Source organism: Lagenorhynchus albirostris, chromosome 8, assembly GCF_949774975.1.
Source record: "Lagenorhynchus albirostris chromosome 8, mLagAlb1.1, whole genome shotgun sequence".
NCBI lineage: Eukaryota > Metazoa > Chordata > Mammalia > Artiodactyla > Delphinidae > Lagenorhynchus > Lagenorhynchus albirostris.
Genome location: NC_083102.1, coordinates 20,914,913 through 20,939,378, shown reverse-complemented (window position 1 = coordinate 20,939,378; position 24,466 = coordinate 20,914,913). Strand labels below are relative to the sequence as shown.

The following is a 24,466-nucleotide window of genomic DNA, read 5'->3' as shown; positions in this document are numbered from 1 at the left end:
GGGGGCATCCACTTACCTCTTTCAGGTCATCCCATTTGTCTTTCAGCAATTCATAAACGTCCGTGGGAAAGAGTTTTGCTGAGGGGGAGACGGAGAGATGCCGCTTCAGTGGTCTAGCTCAGGGTGACGTGGTAAGGGACAAAGGAGGACATCCTGAATCTCAGTCCCCTGAGTGGTGTCTCTCTCGGGTGGCCAGGGGTTGACAACTGACCCATCCTTGTGCTCTTGCACCTCTTGCCCCATTCCCACCCCACACAGGCCTCAACCCCCACCCCCCACCGCCCGCCCTCAACTCACTGCAGATAGTGATTTGTTTGATCGCCACTGCCTGGATTTCTGGAACAGGTGCCAGCTGTATATGGCACTGGTCTTGCGCTGGGTTGAAAGAGGCTTTTGCTGCTCGGCACAGAAGTGTGATCAGTTTGTCGTTCAAAGCGGTCGCATTCTGTTGTGGAGAGACCGCAGGTAATTCCTCAGGGATCGTGACAGCGGCCTAGGCTTGTGGAGCCACCCTTTGAAGCTAAGGTCAGGAGAACACTGTTGCCGGCTGTGAACTTACTCCCTTCTCCAGCCACAGCTGGTGCCATTCCCAGGCCTGCCAGGAGTGGTGAGTTATGTGCTGTCCTCCTGGGCCAGCCCCTGCCTTCTCTGCCTCACGTGGAGCTCTCCCCCTAGTCTCCTTATCCTGTTTATCTCGTCGTGGTGGAGCAATACCATTCGCCCTAGTGCCGCTTTCTCCCTCAGAGCTCCTTAAGGATCACGACCTCCTGTCCCCCATCATCGCTCTCCCCAGAAGGACCTGAGGAGGCACTGCCAGTGGGGAAGAGGCCAGTCCTCTCTGAACCTACCATTTGCCAGCCCTTGATGCTGAGTTCAAAGACCTCAGGAGGGGAAGCCCTGGCTCTCAGCTCAAGGTTATCCGTCCCAAAGTCGAAACACATGTGCCCGTTCCCTAGGCTAAGACCCTGAAACCATAAACAGGCTGACAGGAGAAAGGCGAGGCCATCACTGCACAGGGGAAATTGGGAGTATCTTGAAGATGCACGAGGACGTCTTAGACGGGAGTCTTCTGTATTTCTCAGCAGAAAGAGGGTGGCTGGCTGGCTTTAGGGCTCAGGGTGAGGAAGCAAAGTGTGGGCAGCTTTTACCCAGCCCGGCCACATCATCCAGAGACACCCCAAACTGATGTGTCTCTGACCAGAGTTTGGAATAGGGGTACGGAGATGAAGAAAAGGACTCCATCTGGCTTGTCCCACAAACCATCCCTTGGGTTTCTACCTGGAATTTCCTTAGGCTTGCCAATTCCCCAACCTGCTACCAGGTAAAGATCCAGAGCTTTCCTCTTTCCATTCACAGCAAAGGAAAAGAACGCTTCTTACCACCAAACACGCCCCTGCCAAGTTTCAGCCAAAAAGAGAACCGAAGGAAAGGCCGAGCAAGCATCAGTGTGATTCTTACCTTGTCCAATAAGCCCAACCCTAGGGGAACACTGCTCCCTTTTAAAACTCTAGCTTTTCTATAGTTCACTTGGAAAATTCCAGCAAAATGGACACCCAAAAGGAAACAACTGCAGAAAATAGGTGGTATAAAAGTACTGTAAACCCAAGTTTTCCATCCTATTCTAGTTCCCAGGGGTGTTTGCCAAAATAGCCACTGACCAGGAGAGGGCAGCAGTGAGCCATCCATCACCAGCCCTCACTCAGGCCTCCAGCTACTGACTAAGCTCTGCGGCAGACAGCCCCAGACTAAAGCCCTTAATCCTAGGGAGACTGGCAGTCTGAAGGCAGTGGACACACTGCTACACATGCAAACTTACTCACACACGTGCTGACGCCACCTCCCCCAAACAATACACAAACAACTCCCCCTGAAGGGAAGGACAACTGTCGGCAACAGCTCCCCTAGGTTAGAGGGTGGCCATCAGATAACACATGGACCAGGAAATATAAAACCACAGACTATTAGAACAGGGAGAGTTAGGCAGACTAAGCCTGTCATTTTCAACTGAGGCCTCTGAAGCCCAAAGAGATCGACTTAAAGTCACATCCTGAACTAGAAGCAAACAGGAACCAGGATTGGGGTCTCCAGACTCTCGGAAGTGAAAGCCCAGATTTCTGGCCCTGCAGCAGCCCTGAGGGCGGGGCTTCCCTTAGAGAAGCCTGAGCCTGGATCTGACCCTGCAGCAGCCCTGAGGGCGGGGCTTCCCTTAGAGAAGCCTGAGCCTGGCTCTGACCCTCCATAAGATGGGAAGGGACCATGTCCTGTCCTCCTAGGAAAAAACAAGAGCCGGAAAATGAAAACATCTCTCTGCTCCTTTCTGGAAGGAACACTTCATTCCCTTCCACCTTCCGTGACCCTGCTGCTAAACCGCATTTTGGGGATGTAGATCAGAGCGGGGCTCAGGTGAGCAAGGTACTCACACAGATGTTGGTTTTCGAGACATCAGTTTTCGAGACGTTCAGGACGAGCATCTTCTCATTCAGCTTTTCGGGAGAATCGCACTGTATCTGGAAGAAGCCACTGGGATTAAGGGTCAGGCTGAGCCTGACAAGGTCTTGTCTTTGCCTTCTCCCTCCCTCCCTTGGGTGGGTGACACCAAATAAGGAGTTGCGGGCAAGCTGGGAGTGTGGCCGGCTGGAGTTGGAGAGCCAGGTGTGTTACTGGCTATCCTGCTGTCTACGCCAGAGTCCAGCAAAGCCAGAGAGGGTGAGTGAACGATGGCAGCTCCTCACAGCACCCCCAGGTGCCCTGAGGAGGGAAGAGTAGAAATGCTCTTCCTGGAGTCCCTTCTCTCCGACTCTGGGCTCTCTCACCTGTCCCACACCTGCTGGAATTACTGAGGTGGGAGAAGGGATACTGGAGCCTTGGAGGACAGTTGACTCCAAATGAGTGTTGGTGCTTGTGGGTCCCCTGGCAGGAGATGTGGTCCCAGGTCCCGATGAAGAGCCTGTAGGCTGCAGAGCCTCAGAGGTGCCAGTGACAGCTGGTGTCTTGCTGGAGGTGTGTTGAGTTCCTTGTGAGGTAACCCATGGTGCTATAATTGGGAAAACAAAGTTTATGAGAAAAGGGGAGTGGTACCTTTAACACAAAAAGATAGGCTTTTTTGTTCCTAGTTTTCTGAGGTTCTTTGGTCTTATCCCCCCACCTAGACCACAACCAGAAGGAGGCAGGCTATGGGGAGGCAGAGGCAGGCAGATGAAGTCAATTCGCATAACCTGTTACAGGATGAGCAGATTGGATGAGCCAGTGTAGGAACCCGACAGAAGAAGTATCAACAGCAGTGACAATGCCAGCAGCAAAGCTAACGTTAACTGAGTACTTACTCCCTGTGAGGCTCCTTCCTAAGTGCTTCAAAGGTACTTTCTTTTTCAATCCTCACAACTCTATGCGGAAGGTACTGTAATTATCCCTATTCTATAAACAAGGAGACTGAGTCTCAGAGGAACTCGATGAATCGCCCAACATCACATGCTAACAAGTGGCAGAGCAGGGATTGGCATCCTCGTGTATCCAACTCAGAGCACCGGCTCTTACGCAGGAGGCGACCGGAGGCGACCGTGCTCTTGTGGTGTGGCTATCTAGTTCTTCACCACACACCCAAATTACCTGCGGGGCTGGGGGGTGGAGGTTTCCTCAAAACGCAGATGCTCAGGTTCACGCCTAGAAATTCTGATTCAATAGATCTGACCTGGGTCATGATCTTGAGGCTCACGATCCATCAGTGAGTTTTGAAATTAATTTACTGGGTTAAGACCAGCACTTAAGAAAAAAAAAGTAAATGCTCCACTAGGCAGGTCAAAACCCTGAGCTCTCACCAGAACACACAGCTCTGCCGGCCGCTGCTCATCACTGGAATGGGAAACCAACCGGCTGGGTGAAGGTGGCGCATATTCATGAATATGAATATGCATGAATCGCTGGAGATACAGAACATAAGCATTTGAAAGCTTCTTTTTGCTTGAAAAAAGAAAGGCATTACTTACTTAGTGTGGTCAGTGTCCCCTGCGTCGTGAAGGTGGGACCCGCCATTGTGCCTAAACTTGTAGCTGCTGTAATTTTGTTTGGTCCCTCGGAGCTCCCTGCAGGCTCTGAAGTCACAGGGACCAAAGTCACAGGGACGGTGCTAGGCCGGTGAGTGCTTGCCGGGGTGGGCACGGAAGGAAGAGCAGGCGTGATGACTGAGGTGTTACCCGGATTTGGAAGGTCAGAGGCTGCCTGATTTCCTTCCTTAGTGATCACACTGCTTGTGGTCACACTGTGGCTACTCTGGGTTCCAGATTTAGCTGAACTGCTTTTAATTCCACTCTGGCTGCTTGTGGTTTCAGGCTTTGTCGAGACAGTGGTTGGTGTGGTTGTAGAATCCTTTGGGTCTTTAGTAGTTATAGCAGGGCTGCCCGTGGCTGGTTTCTCATCTTTGCCACTGGCTGCTGCAGTTGTGCTTTGCTGGGCTGAGGTTGGCACTGCCCTTGAGGTGTTATGCGTTGTGGCTGTGCTTCCCTTGGTCTCCAGTGCAGTCACAGTTTTGTCAGTGGATGGTGGGGCTGTGCTTTGTTTGACTGTGTCTTGAACACTGGATGGTGGAAGTGTGTCTGGCTTGCTTTCTTCAGCAGCTGTTGGACCACTAGGCTTGACTTCTGTTTACAAAGACAACACAGAATCAACTAAGGTATTAGCTGGAAGTCTTTCTCTCCCCATTGCTCCAACTCTTCCCCAGGATCCAGAGGCTTTGCTCCCATCCCTGCCATTTGTTTTGGCTGAAGGGTCTGGGTCCTTGATGTGCCCAGATTTTTCTGGGGTTCAAGAAGCCTCTAAGAGGGAGACTGAGAGGGAAGCAGAGGAAGTCCAGGGAAATTCCGCTCAAGAGAAAGACTAAGCAGCTAGTCCCGCTGCGTGTGGGAGCCTGCACTGAATGCTCTGCTCTCCCATCTGGCCCCAGGCACTCGCCCTTCAAGGTTTCCCTACCCCAGCAGAGAACCATCATCACCTCCTTCTCCCAGACCCATGAGCTTGCGGAAGACTCAACAGACTCACACGTACTGGAGTGCCCTGTTCTCAGCATGGCAAGAGGAACGTGCCTCTGTTCCCCTGGACATGCATCTAGAAGGAGAAACTGGTAAAGTGAAATTACACAAATTACCATTTAAGTACAACTGTGAGACGCGTTAAGGGAGAAAAGTACACAGTGCTCTGACTGTGTCTAGCACGGAAGCTCAAACCTTGTCAAGGGGTCAGGGAAGGAAGGCCTTTTATTGATTGATTGAAGGAACCATTAAGTGACAGTTTCGGGCCCTGGGATACAAGGGTAAGGCACATGTAATCCACACCCTCAGGGAGCTTACATTCTAGTGTGAGAGACAGAGATTAAACAATAGACAGACAACTCAATGTCAAATTCTGGTGACTCTATGGAGGAAATGAAGAAGGAAATGATACAGAGAACAGGGGGTGTTAGAGAGGTAAGGAAGGACTTCTCAGAGATGACCACTTAGCTAAGACTTGAAGGACAACAAGGTGAGAGCTGTGTGAAGAATGTGAGGAAAAGTGTGCCAGGAAGAAGGAAAGAACCTGCAAGGCCCCAAAGGAGGGACAAGCGCTCAGAGAAGACAAGTCTGAGAGCAGTTCAGTGAGTGAGGGGGGGAAGGTGCAGGGCTCAGAAAACTCAGGGCCTCATAGGTAAACTGACACTAACGTGCTATCTAAACCATACCCTTGGGCTTCCCTGGTAGCGCAGTGGTTGAGAGTCCGCCTGCCGATGCAGGGGACACGGGTTTGTGCCCCGGTCCGGGAAGATCCCACATGCCGCGGAGCGGCTGGGCCCATGAGCCATGGCCGCTGAGCCTGCGCGTCCGGAGCCTGTGCTCCGCAACGGGAGAGGCCACAACAGTGAGAGGCCTGCGTATCGTAAAAAAAAAAAAACCAACACAGTAAACCATACCCTTTTGAGAATAAAAAGGAAGCGCTCTTAAAAATTGTATCCTATGTAAAACGAGACGAAAGATCACCCTCCTTAGACCAAAATAAGGATAGGGGATTTTATTTTAAGTGGGGATAAAAAAAAAAAAGCCACTGAAGGCTTTAAAGCAAACAAGTTTTATAGGGTGATTTACGAAGAAACATACTCTTGCTGCTTTGGGGAACATGGATATGGAGATGGGAAGAAAAGAGGCTGTTACAGTAATCCAGATGAAGTGGACAATAGTCAGCTGTATTAAGTCATTGACACAGGAGCCAAAAAGAGGATGGATTCAAGACTATATTTTGGAGGTAGAATCAACTACTTGCTGATGTACTAAGGGAGGGGAAGAGGAGAGGCCAGGATGATTCCTGGTTTTCTGTTTTGAGCAGAAGGGAGAGAATGGCAGGAATCGGCGCAGGGGACTTTGGCCATTCTTCGTAGCCAATCAGAATCTGTAACATTTTTCTATGCTTGGGGAATTCCCCACACAGCAAGACTGATGGAAGCAGGATTTGCCTCTTATTATAGATGCCGAAAATGCCAGCCTCCCTTGTGACCGGAGCACAAGCATGCACTAAACTGCCATGAATGAGACACCTCCACCCCAGCCAGTGAGTAAAGAGGCAGTAGACTATGGGGAACTCTGAGGCAGGAGCAGTGGAACTACGCTCAAGTGTGAGCAGCCCTGGAGGCGATGCTAGAGCGAGTGTCCACAGCCAAAGCTACAGCACCTGGAGCCTGGCATTGGTGAGCAGTACTGACCTCTTCACACAAGTTCCATAAGCCTGACTCGGATGATATTAAAGGTAGCCCTAAATGTGGTCTTCAGCAAGCCCAGCTCCTCCATAAGCTAGACAGTGTCCCAATATCTTTCACATGTGTGTGCACGCGCATGCACGCACGCACACACACACACACACACACACATTTTGCTAATGAGAATCAGGCGTGATTGCAGGCAACAAAAATTCGAGGGTTAGTTATTGGACCTTATTGGGGTTAAAGGTAACTGGAATTCTGCAAGTATGAAGGGAAATGACTTTACTATCCTACAGCATCTCATGGAGAAGCAGTCACAGTAGCACCTGCCATCTAGAGTTAAGTGCCCATAAAGTGGCTTTGGCAGGACTGAGTGGCTACTGCCATAGAAGAATATGACGAGCACACATAAAAGGACGTGTGTTAAAAATCAATTTGATAGGGCTTCCCTGGTGGCGCGGTGGTTGAGAGTCTGCCTGCCAATGCAGGGGACACGGGTTCGTGCCCCGGTCCGGGAGGATCCCACATGCTGCGGAGCGGCTGGGCCCGTGAGCCATGGCCGCTGAGCCTGCGCGTCCGGAGCCTGTGCTCCGCAGCGGGAGAGGCCACAGCAGTGAGAGGCCCGCGTACCGCAAAAATAAATAAATAAATAGAAATCAATTTGATGGTGATTTTTCCTTCTTAGTAGTTCATAAAATAATGGTGCTTCTTATAACTGATCATGTCAGAGTATCTTTCTGGTAAAAAGTGAGATTGCAGAGGGGAATGTCAGCAAGGGAGGTTGGGTGGTGTGGCTACTTCCTACTACAGCAAAGAGCTGAAAACAGGGCTTCTCAGCCCCAAAACTGCTGACGTTTTGGGCTGGGTACTTCTTTGTTACGGGAGATTGTCCTGTGCGTTATGGGACGTTTAACAACACCCCTGGTCTCTCTATCCACTAGATGCAAGGAAGACACATACATCCCTCCCAGTTGTGACAACCAAAAATGTCTCCAGATATTGCCAAATGTCCCCTGAGGAAGACAAAAATCACTACCAGTGAAAACTACTGGCTTAAAGGGAGACAATAACAAATTCTAATTCCTCAATCCTCCTATCAAAGCAGAGACTGGAAAATCAGAGATTTTCTAAGGCTACAGTAAAGGAATCTCTTATTGCTTGCAGCTAAAATGCTGAGAAGACCAAAAGACAAACTTACAGGTCTGATCCCAGGAGTTGCGAAATTACAGCGTTAGTGTGACTCATAGCCTCACCAGGTCTCTTATTTGAAAATAGGACCTTGAGAAGTGCAGCAGTTACACATGAGAGGGTGCAGGTGAGTCAGAGTATCGATAAAGCTCAATCCGCAATGGAACTCGCTTGTCGGAAGACTCAACCACTCTTCTCCTGTCTGATGACGCAGTTCCCACCTTGCTTGAAAACTCTCAATAACCTCACTGGAGCTTGGTGACACAGAAAGCCATATCCCTTCATCACCTCCACCACTCTTCATTTTTTTCAAACCTGTAATAACAGTCAGATGCCCACGAGGACAAATACAATTGAGTCTGACCCAGAAGAAGGCTTCCACCCTAAAAAGTATCTGCAAAAACTCTAGCAAATATGTATGGTTATCAGAATATGAGGGTGCTAGATCAAAGAGAGATAATCAGAGTTTTCTATCAGGCTGAATTTATCAATGTGGGTATGCATACAGGGATTTGGATCAATATGCTGCCTCAGCAGCGAGAAGTCGTTCTAATTGTTTTCTTAGTTGGTTGACTGAAACCTGGACTCAGTGGTAGCCCACATACTAAATAAAGTTAAGTTGCCAGAAATTCCTTGGAAGAAATCCAAAGTCTTAGAAAGATAGAAGTGTCCGAGTGGTTTATCACGTACGGTCTGCTTGTTCACACTTTGTTCCTTAAGAAAGCTCAAATGACACTCCCTTCACCAAGGCTTTGAGAAACACTGTATTTCAGGAGTTCTAAGATGCACATCTTTTCATGTCTCTGAGATGAGGATGTATTATAAATTATCATAAGTCACACTTTGACGGTGCTTTTTTTTTTTTTTAACCCAAGTAGTTCATAAAATAATAGTGCATCTTGGGCTTCCCTGGTGGCGCAGTGGTTGAGAGGCTGCCCGCCGATGCAGGGGACACGGGTTCGTGCCCCGGTCCGGGAACATCCCACATGCCGTGGAGCGGCTGGGCCCATGAGCCATGGCCGCTGAGCCTGCGCGTCCGGAGCCTGTGCTCCGCAACGGGAGAGGCCACAACAGTGAGAGGCCCGCGTACCGCAAAAAAAAAAAATAATAATAATAGTGCATCTTGTTTTGGATTATTTGGTGCTTTGGATTTTGCTTAAACTTGCTATGTTGTTGAGGGCACTCGGAGCACGTTCTAAGGGATTGTTCTGGCTGTTCTTCATCAGCCAGGTACGCTGGTAGGAGATGCTGCCGATTTCAGTGGGAATGGACAGCAGGTTCGTTGGGCAGTAGGGCATGAGCAGAATTTCATTTCCAGGAAGAAAGGTGGGTGCGATACCCCAGGCAGCAGGAGCAGCATGGTAATCAGAATAGTCGAACGAGGGTAATTCTGGACAGTGGCTAATAATCATGTGTTTTTTTAGGATCAAAACTGATGGGTGGTCCACTGAAGCCCTACCTATAAGCCCGGCAAACTGACACCTGGGTTGAATCACCACAGTAGAGAACACAGCCAGCCACTCATCCAATTCCCAGGACTGAATCTTTTCACAGACTCAGGGTACCTTGAATGAAGTGTGTATTAGTTTCCCAAGGTGGCTATAACAGATGACCACAGACTGTGTGGCTTCAAACAACATAAAAGTATTATTCTCTCATGGTTCTAGAGGCTAGAAATCTGAAATCTGCAAAGGCATACTCCCTCTGAAGGCACTAAGGAAGAATTTTTCTTTGCTTCTTCCTAGCAATTGTTAGTGTTCCTTGGCTTGTAGTTATAATCACTGCAGTCTCTGGCTCCATCAGCACATGGCCTTCTTCCCTGTGTGTCTCTGTGTCTCTCCTCTTATAAGGACACCAGTCCTTGGACTTAGGGCCCACCCTAATCCAGTATGATCTCATCTTAACTTGGTTACATCTGCAAAGACCCTATTTCCAAATAAGGTCACATCCGCAAGTACCAGGTATTGGGGATTAAGACTGGAACATGTCTTGTGAGGAGGACACAATTCAACCTCCTAATCTGCTCCCCCGCCTCCACTTGTTCCACTATAAAAACGAGGGTTCTTCTTTTCAAATATTAGAAATCAATCCTCTCTGCTTTAAATGGGAAGTGAATTTATTAGAAACATAATCAGTTAGCTAGTAAAATCACTTGAGATGGCTACAGCATCAGGTTTAAGTCAGAAACAGCACCCAGAACCCTTCTCCTGAACTCCTCTGATGAGTACATCCTTTCCACCACCAACGAGCAAGGACTGCTTCACTTTGCACCACTGACACCATTAGTCCTGGATATTGGATTTCATTTCTGAGAGATCTGAGTCTTTAGGGATGCTGTCAGTGAGAGGTCCTTGCATCTACTTTTACGACTGGACATAAGAGTAGTAGGAGGCACCACAGGGAATCCCTGGGCCCCATCCATCTTCCTCCCTCGGCCTCATTATGCAGCAGCATGAAGGCACCACAGTAAGCTGTGTAAATCTTTTAAGGTTAATGCTCTACTTATTTTGCCTTCGAGTGAGTGCCTTGGTGCAGCCCTGTGCTCTGTGGAATATCATCATGGTGAAGAAGGCGTTCTATAAGTCCATGAGTAGAGTTGCTGACAGATCGTGGCAGCTGAGAAAACACATTCAAACCCAGAATGTGTCTGTTTTAGCACCCTGCCTACACCATGGCCACTTGTTCATGAGCCCACAGAGCAGTCACTAGGTGGAGGGAGAGAGAAACTAACTGATGGGCACAATGGGTCATCTTGTCCACTTGATTAATATGTGAGACAAAAATTCTTATACTCCAGATCACCCCAAGAAGCTCATCCACATGCCTCTTCCATAAAATTCCCTGCACTCATTCTTCATTCTTGTTTCTTCTAAGTTCCTAAAAATCATTAGCTACTGCCTAAGAATCTGGTCAGAGCCTCACCTCTGTGTAGCTCACCTTCCCCCCTCCACACACACACACAAAGGAGACCATGAAAGGTACTATTCAAGTTCTGCTCATTGGAAGAACTTTCTTTCTATACTATCCTTCATGGTCTCCCCTAAAAAGGGCTATTATCCCACAGCAGTCCACTCTGGCCTGGCTCCAGCATGTTATATACATAAACATAACTTGGCTTTTTCATGCCTCAGACAACAGATCACAGAAAACTAACTCACTTGAAGCCCTTTAGGTATGAGCTGGCTGGAAGGTGGTGGTGTAGCATGAACAGGTGTGCTGAGGGTGTGAGCCACGTTGCAATTGACATGCATCTCTCTAGGATCTGCTCAGATCTGGTTCTCTATATACTCTTCAATTTGATAATGGAAAGCTGAGAAATAAACCCAAAGAAAAATAGGAGGAATGAAATAATAAAGATAAAAGCAGAAATCAATGAAATAGAAACCAAAGGACAATAGCAAATATCAACAAAGGCAAAAATTGATATTTCAAAAAGGCTAATAAAATAGCAAAGCCTTAAGTGAGGATGACCAAAGGGAAAAATAACCCAGAAGGCATAAATGTAAAGTATGAGGTATAAAAACAATAACAGATATTTATAATATAGGCCATTATGAGCAAATGCAAATAAATTTGAAGCTGATGAGGTGGACAAATTCCTAAGAAAATACAACTTAACAGAGTGACTCAAGAAGAAATAGAAATAATAATTTGTCCCACATTCATAAAGAAATTGAATTAGTCGTTAATACTTTTCTCATAAAGAAAATCCAAACATGGATTCAAGGATCAAATAATTCTAGCTTTACATGAACTTTCTATAGCATAGTCTGTTCTGCCGTAATATGTGTCTGTAAAAAGAATTAGTTCGGGACTTCCCTGGCAGCGAAGTGGTTAAGAATCCGCCTGCCAACGTAGGGGACACAGGTTCGATCCCTGGTCCGGGAAGATCCCACATGCCGCGGAGCAGCTAAGCCCTGCGCCACAACTACTGAGCCTGTGCTCTAGAGCCCGTGAGCCACAAATACTGAAGCCCGTGTGCTGCAACTACTGGAGCCTGCGCTCCGCAGCAAGGAAAGGCACCGCAGTGAGAAGCCCGTGCACCACAACGAAGAGAAGCCCCCGCTCGCTGCAACTAGAGAAAGCCCGTGCACAGCAACGAAGACCCAACGCAGCCAAAGAAAAAAAATCAGTTCATATACAATTGTCAATCAACAAAACATGAAAAGTACAAACCAATGAAAAAGCCTGATAGGTTTGGTTCCATCAAAATTAAGAACAGGGCTTCCCTGGTGGCACAGTGGTTGACAGTCCACCTGCTGATGCAGGGGACGCGGGTTCGTGCCCCGGTCCAGGAAGATCCCACATGCCGCGGAGCGGCTAGGCCCGTGAGCCATGGCCACTGAGCCTGTGCGTCCGGAGCCTGTGCTCCACAACGGGAGAGGCCACAATAGTGAGAGGCCCGTGTACTGCAAAAAAATAAAATAAAATAAAATAAAATAAGAACATATGTTTATCAAAAGAAACCACAGGACTTCTAGTTTCAGCCAATGAGAATAAAGAGCTGGAAAGAACATATGTCCTACCCTCACAGCAAGAAAAAAGCTGGAGAAGCGGAAAACTGATGACTTTTCTTGAACCCACTGGAGAACTGAGGTCATGAGCAAACAACTCGCCTGAAAACTGGAGACAGTCCACCACAAGGAGAAACTGGACTCAAGCATTTGCTTACGTGGGGCAGAGTTCGGTAAGAAGATTAAAGTTAAAATGTTCAGTGAATTGCTAAAGGCTGAACATGGGCTAATGTGAAAGCGTGGAGACCTGAAAACTGTGGAAATTTAAAGGTTCAGACCCTAGTGTAGACTTTTCCTCCCAGGACCCCCACCTGTGGTTCCTAAGGTTGCCTGGGGAGAGCCTTGAGAAAGGTTCCCCCCTTGGGGCTGGCTGGGGGAAGGAAACAGCAGTGACTGCTGAAACTCTACATAGCCCCAGATCCCCTGGAAAAAAAGCCTGACTTTTCAGTGGAAGTCAACAAAACCCATAGCCTGAGGGCACTGGTAGAAACCCCACCACAGCTGAGGAAGGAAAACGACAGCCACCAATGAAACACCAGTGAAATGTTGCCTAGATCCATCTCCCCTATTTCTGCTAGGAAACAAAAGCATTCAGCTGCAGGAGAAAGGTAAAAAAGGATAGCCTGAAGGAAGTGGTGGAAATCCATTGCAGCTGGGAAAGGGAACAGACAAATAAAACAGCTCTTTACCCCTGGCAGAGGGCAGGAATATGTGCTCTAAGTCCAGCATAACTTCTAGAAAAGAGACAGGAACACTAGCGAAGGCCACACCCCCAAGCCCCAGGTTCCAGTGCCTGTGCAAAACATCAGAGAACGTCCTTCTACCCTGCCTTTAACTCAAAATGCTAGCAAGTGTGAAGGAAAAATAAATGGAATATAGCTGGGGGTAGCGGCTGCCAAAGACTGGCTCACAGGGAGCAGCAGAAAGGGAAGCCCCACAGGCAAGCACGGACGCAAACAAAGGTCTCACCTGAGAAACCCGCAGCCCCCGGTGCAGCATCAAGTTTTAAACCCAGACCAGCTCTTGACTAGATTAACACAAATCCTCACAATGAAGAGGCAGAAGAAAAGCCATGCTTTAGGCAACCACTGATCTAATCTCTGTCGCTACGGATTTTGCCTATTCTGGACATTTCACACAAGTGGAATCGTACAATGTGGGGCTTCTTTCACTTAATTTAAATATTGTTGAGTTCATCCATGTTGTAGCACGTGTCAGTTCTTTATTTCTTTTTATTGCTGAATGATATTCCATTGTAGGGATAGACCACATTTGGTTTATCCACTCATCAGCTGATGAACATTCAGGTTGTTTCCACTTTTTAACTATTATAAATAGTGCTGCTATGAACACTTGTTTACAAGTTTTTGTGTGGATAGCTTTCATTTCTCTTGGGTATATACCTAGGAGTGGAATTTCTGGGTCACATGGTAACTCTGTATTTAGCATTTTGAGGAATTAATTGCCAAACTGTTTTCCAAAGCAGCTGTACCATATTACATGCCCACCAGCAGAGTGTAAGGGTTCCAGTTTCTCTACATCCTCACCAACAAGTGTTATTGTCTCTTTCATTACAGTTATTTAGTGGGCATGAAGTATCTCACTGTGGTTTAATTTGCATTTCCTTAATGACTAATGGAATATATATATATAAAATATAAAAAAGAGTACTACATCATGATCAAGTGAGGTTCATCTCATGGCTAGTTCAGTATGTGAAAATCAATCAATGCAATTCATCTTAACAGTGAAATAAGAAAATACAATCATCTCAATATATGCAGAAAATTCACTTGACAAAATGCATCATTCATTCATGATTTTAAAAATGTTCTCAGGGCTTCCCTGGTGGCACAGTGGTTGAGAGTCTGCCTGCCGATCGATGCAGGGGACCCGGGTTCGTGCCCCGGTCCGGGAACATCCCACATGCCGCGGAGCGCCTGGGCCCGTGAGCCATGGCCGCTGAGCCTGCGCATCCGGAGCCTGTGCTCCCCAACGGGAGAGGCCACAACAGTGAGAGGCCCACGTACCACAAAAAAAAAAAGAAAAAAAAAATGTTCTTAGCAAACTTGGAATAGAGGGAATTCTAACCTAATAAATGATATCTCCAAATAAACCTACAGCTAACATCATACTTAATAGAGACTGAATGTGTTGCCATTAATTTTGAGAACACAGCAAGCATGTCCTCTCTCACCACTCCTATTTAACTTTGTACTAGAAATTCTAGCCAGCTCATTAAGGAGGGAAAAACATTTCTTAAAACAACAATAAAAAGATAAACCAATGGGCTTCCCTGGTGGCGCAGTGGTTGAGAGTCCGCCTGCCGATGCAGGGGACACGGGTTCGTGCCCCGGTCCGGGAAGATCCCACATGCCGCGGAGCGGCTAGGCCCGTGAGCCATGGCCGCTGAGCCTGTGCATCCGGAGCCTGTGCTCTGCAACGGGAGAGGCCACAAGAGTGAGAGGCCCGCGTACCACAAAAAAAAAAAAAAAAAGATAAACCAATTTGTTAAAATAGGCAAAAGATCTACAAGGAAAAATTGCCAAAGAAGATATACAGATGGCTAAAAAGCACGTGAAAAGATACTCAACATCTTTAGTCATTAGGCAAATGCAAATTAAAGCTACAATGCAATATCAATACACATCTATTAGAATGGCCCCAAACCACCTGCAATAGCAAATGCTAAAGAGAAATTCTCGTACACTGCTAGTGGGAATGCAAAATAGCACCAGTCACCTGACTTGGAAAACAGTTTAGCAGTTCATTTTAAAGTTAAGCATTACAATACCATATGATCCAACAATTCCATTCTTGTATATTTACCCAAAACAACTGAAAACTTGTGGTCACACAAAAACCGATATGCGAACGTCTATGGCAGCTTTATTCATAATCACCAAAAACTGAAAACAACCAAGATATCCTTCAACAAGTGAATGGATAAACAAACTGTTATATATCCATGCAGTGACTAAGAAATAAAAAGGAATGAACTCCTGATTCATGTAACATGGATGAATCTTAAAGACATCTTAGGTGAAAAAAGCCAAAAGGCTATACACAGTATCTTATTTCATTTATATGATTTTATTATGGAAAAGGCAAAACTATAGGGATAGAAAACAGATCAGTGGTTACCAGGGGTTGAGGGAAGGAGGAGGAACTGACTTTTAGGACAATGGAACTGTTAGATATGGTGCTGGGATGATGGATACAAGATTCCGCATTTGTTGAAACCAACAGTACCCCCCCACCAAAGAATTAACTTTATTTTTTGCAAACTTAGAAAGAAAAAAAAAAAAGAAAACTGAGATGTTCAGGAAAATCCCAGGATGTAACAGGGACTATGAAAATAAACTATGTTACAAGTGTATAACATACCTCACTGGAGGGGTGGGGGAAAGAAGTTGACCAAAGTAGCTGGAAAAGAGTTTTCTGACTGGATAGTGTAAGGGTAACAACAAAAAAAGAACTTTATATAATAAACAGTGTACTCTAAGTGGTAAATTTGTTTCTCACAAGGGTACGGGTTATCAATTTTAAATCTACTTTACTTGTGTACTAGGGTTGGTCAAATAAGTAAATAAATTATAAATAACATGAGCCAGAGTTCTCACTATTGGAGAAGGAAGTTACAAATAAATAAGATGTGTGGGGATGAGGCTAAATGAACCCTGTGATACTTGATTAGAGAGAGATATCAGTATGAGTTCATGTATGTGTATAAATATACACATACACACACATATAAAGAAATGTATAGACATATAAACATATAAAGAAATGTATATAAACATATACAGACATAAAGAAATGTATAGACTTGTGTGCATACATGGGTTAGTATAGGTAACAAGCAAACGTCTGTTAAAACTGATGTGATAAATAAGTTATGGTATATTCACATACTAGAATACCACACAGCACTGAAAATCAATGAACAAGTTTTATATTGTTATATATATTTAGATGTATGTAATATACATATTATGTATTATAAGACACGTATTAACATGAATTCATCTAAAAATAATACTGAACAATAAAAACAAAACCAAAAGTTTATACGGTTTTATTTACAGGGTTTAAAAATCTACAAAACTAAACAATATAGTTTTAGAGATAGAAACGTAGAAAACATTATTTACATTATATAGAGAATTTAATACTAAGTTTAGGATAACAGCTACTTCTAGGGGGAAACAGGGAGATGCAACAGGGGCTTCTGATTTTTCTTTCCCCCAAGGAGGGAGTGGCTGATGGTGCTAGATGATGAGATTTGCAACAATGACGTTCCCATCAACCTCAACTCGCAGTTTCCATGGGAACAGTGCAGGTGGAAGCCTAACTCAGGCTGATAGAAGATGAGTGAACGGTTGGGAAGTGAGCTTGTGTGTGTAAATAACTTTTTCAAATACTAGCTATAAAAAGAAGCAGAGGAAATATGGCAGTCGCTGGAGGGAGCTGCCGTAGTCAAGAAAGTTCTGCTTTTCTTTCTGAAGGTGGGAGATGCTAGAGCTGTTAAGAATGCTCCTTTTGTTTTGTTCCCTCTCCTTAAGATACAGAGGGAGATACCCCATGTTAGGCAGTAGGATACACCTGCCTTTGAAACTGGAAGGAAGAAGGTGGACACAGACACTCGTACATTGGTAACAGTGGTAACGGGAAGACAAGTTTCCATTTGACAGCCTCAGTTCCCTCAGCCAAGTCTAGATGAAATCAGCAGTACCCTACAGAGATGAAATAAGAGAGGAGGAGTTGTGTGGAAGGCAAATGTATGAAATACTTATCTTGGAAATGGGAAAGGGAGCCTACTAGAAAAGTGGTTCTCAAACTCTAGCAAGCATCAGAATCACCTGGGGGGCTTGTTAAAACACCATTTACAAACTCAGCCCAAGTTTCTGATTCAGCTGGTCTGGGACGGAGCACGAGAATTTGCATTTCTAACAAGTTCCCAAATGACTCTGATGCTGTTGGTCTGAGGACCGCACTTTCAGAACCACTCTACTAGAGAAATAAAGGATGACTGCCAATTAGTTATCTGGTGCCAAACTGGGCCAGTTTAGCAGTGTTCCTTTGTGCTGCTTGCCGGTAGGCATGGGAGCAGTGGAGGCAGGGTTCACCTGAGGAAGGGGTTTTGCTAGGTGAGTTATGATGGTGGGAGAGGGTGCAAGAGACGTGAGGATACTTGTGAGGTCGGTATTACAATGGTAGATAGTGAAGTACAGGACGGATAAAGACAGACGGGGGGCTGATAGGCAACAGTGATTAGACTAGTGGGTGATTAGACTGGCTGCCTTGAATTCAAGCAGTATAGTCTAGGTGTACTTGAGCAAATGAATTGGAAGGTGGACAAACAGTGATCAAGGAATGAAATACTTAAGATTGCAGAGGCGGTGCATGGTATGTGGGTGATAAAGTTCAGGGTGTGAAATGGGAATAACTGAATGACGTAGAGATGGAAAAAGGTCAAGAGATAAAGGCAGGCGCGAAGACAGAGCGGAGCCTTCTAGTCCTGGTTCTGTCCTCGAGGGCTCGGCCAAGTCCTTGGTCCTCTTGAAACATCTGCGAAATGGGCTAGGTGACTTCTAAGGTCCCCGAGGATGTACTGACACTTTCCCAAGCATGACGCTGTGAACACAGGTAAGTCTGCTTTCGCTGTGACAACAGTCACTTCAGAGGCCTTGCTCTGGGCCTCCTTTCCAAGAGCTGACAGACCTCGAAACTCATTCTCCCAGCATGTGACATCCAGCATGTGACATCCACTTCAAGAGCCTCTTACCTCCCAAGAGCAGGTTCTGTGCGTCATGGGGAAGGGTGCCAGGTGATGCTGCCTCAGGTTCAGCCTGGTGGAAATCTGAGCCCCTCCCAGCTGTCTAGGGCCCACCCTTCTCGGCCCCCAAATCCTGCTGCCCATCTCAAACTGGCCCATTTATTGCCAGGCTTCTGGATGGCAGCTGGGTATTAATTACAGTGGGGCAGGGCAGGATGGGGGAGCTTTGGAAGACTGCAGGCCCCAAACTCCTGGGTCAGCAAGGGAACTGGGGCTGCCCTAGGAGCAGAGGAGCTGCAGGCCCACTGCTGACCTGGCCAGGACTTTTCCCCAGGGCCAATATATCAGATGTCCTCTCTTTACCCTGCATTCAGTCCCCTCACTCTCCCTCTTCCCTTGATTTTGAAAAATGTGATGCCCCCCGCCCCACGTAATGTCCCCACCTCCGTGCTTCTTGGGTTTTATTAAATCAGCCGCCCAACCTTGAAACTCATTTTCCCAGTACGTGATGTCTGCTTCTCGAGCCTCTTCCCTCCCAGGAACAGAGAGCCGCACCCCTCATTCCAGGGGGGTCTTTACAAGTCCCACACCCCAGCAGAGTCTGGCCATCCTCCCCACCTACCTCTCTCCTGCACAGCTGAGCACTCCAGGCCTTCCACCCAGAAGCCCTGCTGGACCCCCCTCTGCCTCAGTGTGGGTCCTGTCCTTGGAGGCTGTTTGCTCTGGGGTTGTGCTCTGGGTACCTCACTAGTCCTACACCCATCCCGTGTAAACGCCTGTCCCTTGTGGCTTTAAGAAAGCCAGCTGCCCTCACCCCACTCCCCAAAACAGGTCCTAAGCAGGCACTGGTGGGCACAGGGAGGCTGCAGGAGCCTGATCTGGGTGGACAGCATCAAAGGACAGCAGCTGGGAAAAGGGGTCAGGGCTGGGCGCCTGGGGAGAGGTACAGGGAGGCCAACTCGCCTCACCTCTACCAACTGGCTACGGCACTCTCCCAGGGCTGCCCTGGGCTTGGGTAAAGCCTGGACCCTCTCTGTGCCTTGGGTCCTATGTCCTATGTCCTCAGGCTGCCATAACAAAAACTGGGTGACTTACACCAACAGAAATGGATTCTCTCAGAGCTCCAGAGGCCAGGAGTCTGAAATCAAAGTGTGGCCAGGACTACACTCCATTTGGAGGCTCCAAGGGGAGCCCTTCCTCGCCTCTTCTGGCTTCTGGCAGCGGTTGGCATTCCTCAGCTGGCAGCAGCATCACTGCCGTCTCTGGCACCGGGGCCACATCGCTGCCTCCTCTCTGTGTCTCTTGAGGAAACTTGTCACTGAATTTAGGGCCCATCCAGATAATCCAGGATGACCTCATCTCAAGATGCTTGGCTCAGTTACACTGGCAAAGACCCTCTGTCCAAATAAGGGGATAATCAGCTTCAGGGATTTACTGTACATATCTTTGGGACGGGGGAGGGGTGTCTATTCCAGCCTGCCGTGGCCCGCATCTAAAAGAACGGGGACTGTGACTTCTGCAACTGCTCTCTATACCCCTCCAAACGGCCCCCTGCTCGGGCCGAGGGCCCCAGAGATGCGCCTGGTCAACTTTCCTGGCATAAGCGGAGTTACAGACTGAAAGTCTGGATCCCCACCCATTCATGTGTTGAAGCCCTAGCCCCCAGCGTGACAGTGTTAGGAGTGGGGGCCCCATGTTGGGATTAGTGTCCTTAGAAGAAGGAAGAGTCCCCAGAGCTTCCTCTCTCTCTCAGCCACGTGAGGACACACGGGAAGATGGCAGAGGGTCACCAGAACCCGACCCTGCTGCCGCCCTGATCTCAGAACTCTCAGCCCCTGGAGCTGTGAGACAGGAACGTCTGCTGTTTAGGCCACCCCGTCTGTGGTATTTTGTTGTAGCAGCTCGAGCTGACTGAGGCACCCAAGGTGGAGGTTAATAACGAGAAGAGAAATGGCAGGAAGGACAGCTCCAGTGTCTGCGGAAGGGCAGGGTCCCAAACTGCCCTCACTGCCGCCCGTCAGGCCGAGCGGTCAGGCAGACAAGTGTGGCCACAGGTTCTGGTCATGCTCCAGCCGCCCTGTCCCTTCCCCAGGGCCTGGCAGCTCCGCCCTCCTGGTGCCTCTGGACATGAGAACAGCACCCCAGGGGGTTGTCAGGCCCAGCTCCCGGGCATCGCCTCTCCCAGAGGAGCCCAGAACTGCCCCCTCGGGGGAGATCGTTCTGGGCATTCTTCAAATCTGGAATTGTTCTGCCCTTATCAGCTTGTTGCAGCTGGTCTGCCCGACGCTTGCTCCCAGGGCAGGGCCCTGTCCGGCAGTTTCCCTGGGCGGGAGAGGGCTGCCACTGTCCAGCACGGGTATCTCCCAGCCACAGAGAAAGGCAGCCTTCACCTGGGCACCTTCCTCCCCACAGAGGAGGGGGCTGTGGCCAGAGGACCTTGCCCCACCTCTTCTTCTCCAGGCCAGCAATTCATCCTTCTTTCCTGTCCCCTACACCTGGAGTGTGGCCCAGAGCCCGAGGTACGCGGATCTGATGTGCACACATCCCTGCCCAGTCAGTCCCACGTGTGACCCCTTCTCCTGCCCCACCCCCATCCCTCTCCACAAAACCAGGACAGGGTAGGGGTTAAGAGCACGCACTCGGGAGCCCAACCACCTGGGTTCAAGCCCCGTCCCACCACGCGCTGGTCATGTGCCAGGCAAGGATCTTCACTCTATGCCTCAGTTTCTGCTTCCGTCAAAGTGAAGAGGCCGGTAATAACAGTAACTAACTCACACCTTTAAGCACTCAGAGCAGTGAGCGCACACAGAAAGTGCTCAGGTAACGTTACCCAAGATTATATTCCAAGGGAGAGGGTAAGGCTTTCTCCATGCCAGCCCCGAGTCGGGTCCCTGCCACATTTTCCCATCACAGAGCCATGCGGAAACTCGCCTCTTCCTCTGGGATGCTCACATCTGTACAGGCCTTGATGCAGGGGAGGGGGCACATGAGGCTCCTCCCAGGTTCCCCAGTAAGGCATGGCCGCATAGGAGAGGGTGGGGGAGATCAGCACCAGGGTGGCTGTAGCCAAGCGAATTCCCAGACAGGGGGGTAAGCCAGAATCTTCCTGGGGAAGGAAGAGGAACCGGAGGCCTGGGTGGAGCCTGGCTCCAGGAAGTGTTTCCTCACCAACTCGGAGAAGCCTGGGGGAGACGTGGAGCAGAGGGAGCAGAGGCGGGGAGAGGAGGGAAGGAGGGAGGGGCTCTCCTGGGGGCAGCCCAGTGACCTCAGACCTCAGTGTCAGCAGGGAAAGCCTGGGCAGCCTGAGCTTCCCTTCTGTGAGAGCTGCTTAAGGCCCGCTGGGCTCCGTGACCAGGGAGTGGTGGTAGGGACCACGTGGTGGGGGGACCCAGGAGGGATGCTGGGTACGTGCCCCTCCCTCTCAGTCTGGGCTTCCTCTGCGGTGAAACGAAGCTACCTCACTTCTGCGTCCTTCCCCATCCCACCCTGAGGGATGTGGGTGAAGATGAAAGAATCTAATTAAGTGTCTGACTCTGGGTGAAGAAGGTGGGGAAACTCTTGTATTGAAATGTACTGACCAGGGCTTCCCTGGTGGTGCAGTGGTTAAGAATCCACCCGGCAGTGCAGGGGACACGGGTTCAAGCCCTAGTCCAGGAAGATCCCACATGCCACGGAGTAACTAAGTCCCTGTGCCACAACTACTGAGCCTGTGCTCTAGAGCCTGCGAGCCACAACTACTGAGCCCACGTGCTACAACTACTGAGCCCACGCGCCTAGAGCCCGTGCTCCACAACAAGAGAAGCCACCGCAATGAGAAGCCCTCGCACCGCAACGAAGAGTAGCCCCCGCTAGCCGCAACTAGAGAAAGCCAGCGTGCAGCAACGAAGACCCGACACAGCCAGAAACAATAAATAAATTAAATTAAAAATTTTTTAAAAAAGTACTGACCAGAAGACCTAAATAGACATTTTTCCAAAGACGACATACCTGGAAGAGGAGGAGGGGCCGCGCTCGCCAGCCCTGCCCCACCCCCTCCCCCGGGCCGACAGGGGCGGGGCCTTCACAGGGGGCTCCAAGGAGCTCTGCAATCCCTCCTAGTGACAGTCTCGGGCCAGAGTCGGCTGCACACTGCCCCCCACCAGCTCTCCAGGTGGGGTCAGAGGGCAGAACCCGCCCCACCCTGAAACAGGAAGCTTCTAAATACATTCTTTGGATTACTCATTATCATAATTCTGTCGCTGAAGGCAGACAGGTAAGAGGAGAGCTTGGAATTCATCAACTGAGCCACGCAGGATCTCGGCCCTGCCTCTGCCCGAGCCCCCTGCGGCCCCTGCCCTGGTTCCTCCCCCCACCCACAAGGATGTGCCCGTCCTGAACCAGCTTCCTGCCTCTGAGCCACCTGTCGCCGCTATGCCTAATGAGAGGCGCGTGCACATGCTGACCTGAGGTTGGGGACGGGTGTGTCGCGCTCCCCGTCCTGGAAAGACGGACTAACCCCCTGGAAACAACACCCTCCCCGGGCCTCCTAATCCTTCCGCCTGCTGCCGACCATGTGAATCCGGATCTGTCTGAGCCGGCAGTGAGCCCAGCAGCGGCCAAGCCCCTGGCCTACGGGTGGGCGGGGTGATGCCCGCCCCTGGCCTACGGGTGGGCGGGGTGATGCCCGGCTGACTCCGCTCACCTCGCCCACCAGGAACCCGCCAGGAAGGACTCCCGTACAAAGTCGCCCGCCGGGAAGGACTCTCACACAAAGGTCAGGGCGACAGGACAGCACCCTGCGAAGGAGGCAGAGAGCCTTCAGCTCATCGTTAAGATCTGTTTCAAGGACCACCTGTGTGATGTATAGGCGGCCTCCACAGGAAGAACGAGATTTGGGGGTGGGAGACCTGGGTCCTGCGTGAGCCTGGGGCCTCGGTCTCCCTGTGAGTCAGGGGAAAGAGAAATATCTACCTTAGAACAAAATGAACATTTTTAAAAATGTGTAAGTGTTGGGGGAAAATGTCGAAATAGTCCAAAACTTCAGAGGGGCAGGTCTGTTCCACGGGAAGGTGGGCTGACATTGCCAACACCCTGCTGTGAGCTGGAGACGCCGCCGATGTCTGGGGCAAGGGCTCCGGAAAGGAGGGCAGGCGCTGCGTGTCCCGCTGCACCTGTGTCAGGTCTGAGGCCAAGGGCACAGGTGGGTATGTGTTTCCTCTCTCTTCTCACGGTGCAGTTTTCTACCAACCACCGATCAAAAACAGTTTATCCTCATTACTCTTAAGCTTATAAGTAGCACTACTGAGGCCTGTCCTGTCGGCCAGACACTGAGCTGCCAGCTTTACCCAGGATCGCATTTGGGTCTCCCACACCCTCTGGGGGGAGGTGCCCTCATGACGCTGGGCTGGGGAGACACAGGCACAGACTGGGGGGCAGGACTTTAGTTGGGGGGGGCTGTCGGTGGAAGTGGCTGCCCCACTCCCAGCACCAACCAACCACCTGCCGGCACAACTCCTGGCGGCTGCATCCCTCCCCCAGGCGCACCTGCTTCTGGGAAGTCCCAGGAAGCTCGCACAGCTGCAGCCAACGCGGGAGCACGTCTGGCCTCCCGCTCGTCCCTTAGCAGCCGGTTCAAAAACAGCCTCGGTAAATATTTTTCCGCAGGAGCACGTTGTCACTCCCACACCACCCTCCCCCTCCCGAAGCCGTGAAAATCGCCAGATGTGTACGGGTTTCTCGGCTGCCCCTAGAAACCTCTGCCAGGGACCAGTCGCCAATCCCCGCCGAAAACAAACAAGGGCCAGGAGCCAGAGGGAAGTCCCGCACAGACGGTGAGATGGTGGCCGCCGGGAGAAAGCTCTGTGAAACGCGGCCTGCGATTTTCCCAGGCAATGACCGGTTTCCGCCTGCTGGAAGCTGAAGGTTAAGGCCCCAAGCTCAGCTTTCCAAATTTCCAAACATTTTTTTTCTGTCCTGGAGAGAAGTCTCCCCTTCCAGGAATAACACCTGCATCCTCCTTGCTGCAGAATAATCCACCTTAGGAGACTAAATGTGTGTGCGCTCGGGGAGGGGGACAGGTGGGAACTGAGGCTGTCAGTCTGCTCCCTGCAGATCAGGGAATCTGGATTTCTCTGGTGTTTGAGGACAGGGGAGCTCTGCTTGCTGGTGGGGACTGGGGGTCTCGTCAGGGTGTTGCTTAAAAAGAACAAACAAACCTCCTAAATGAATATGGCCAAACAATTGAGGGCTGGCTCCCTTGTCCCCCCACCAAGGCCTGCAGGGAAAGTTAAA

At 49.4% G+C, this 24,466-nt stretch overlaps 1 protein-coding gene across 1 annotated transcript in view; it reads right to left on the bottom strand.

Annotated features, from left to right (window-relative positions):
• The window catches only part of PODXL (podocalyxin like), a 42,530-nt gene that overhangs the window by 5,665 nt on the left and 12,399 nt on the right, over positions 1-24,466 (bottom strand). Inside the window, exons 2-6 of the mRNA XM_060156647.1 lie at positions 3,984-4,634; positions 2,814-3,034; positions 2,421-2,507; positions 298-445; positions 17-78 (exon numbers count right to left, since the gene is read on the bottom strand). Of these exons, the coding sequence (XP_060012630.1) occupies positions 17-78; positions 298-445; positions 2,421-2,507; positions 2,814-3,034; positions 3,984-4,634 (1,169 nt within the window). The remainder of the gene's footprint in view (positions 1-16; positions 79-297; positions 446-2,420; positions 2,508-2,813; positions 3,035-3,983; positions 4,635-24,466) is intronic.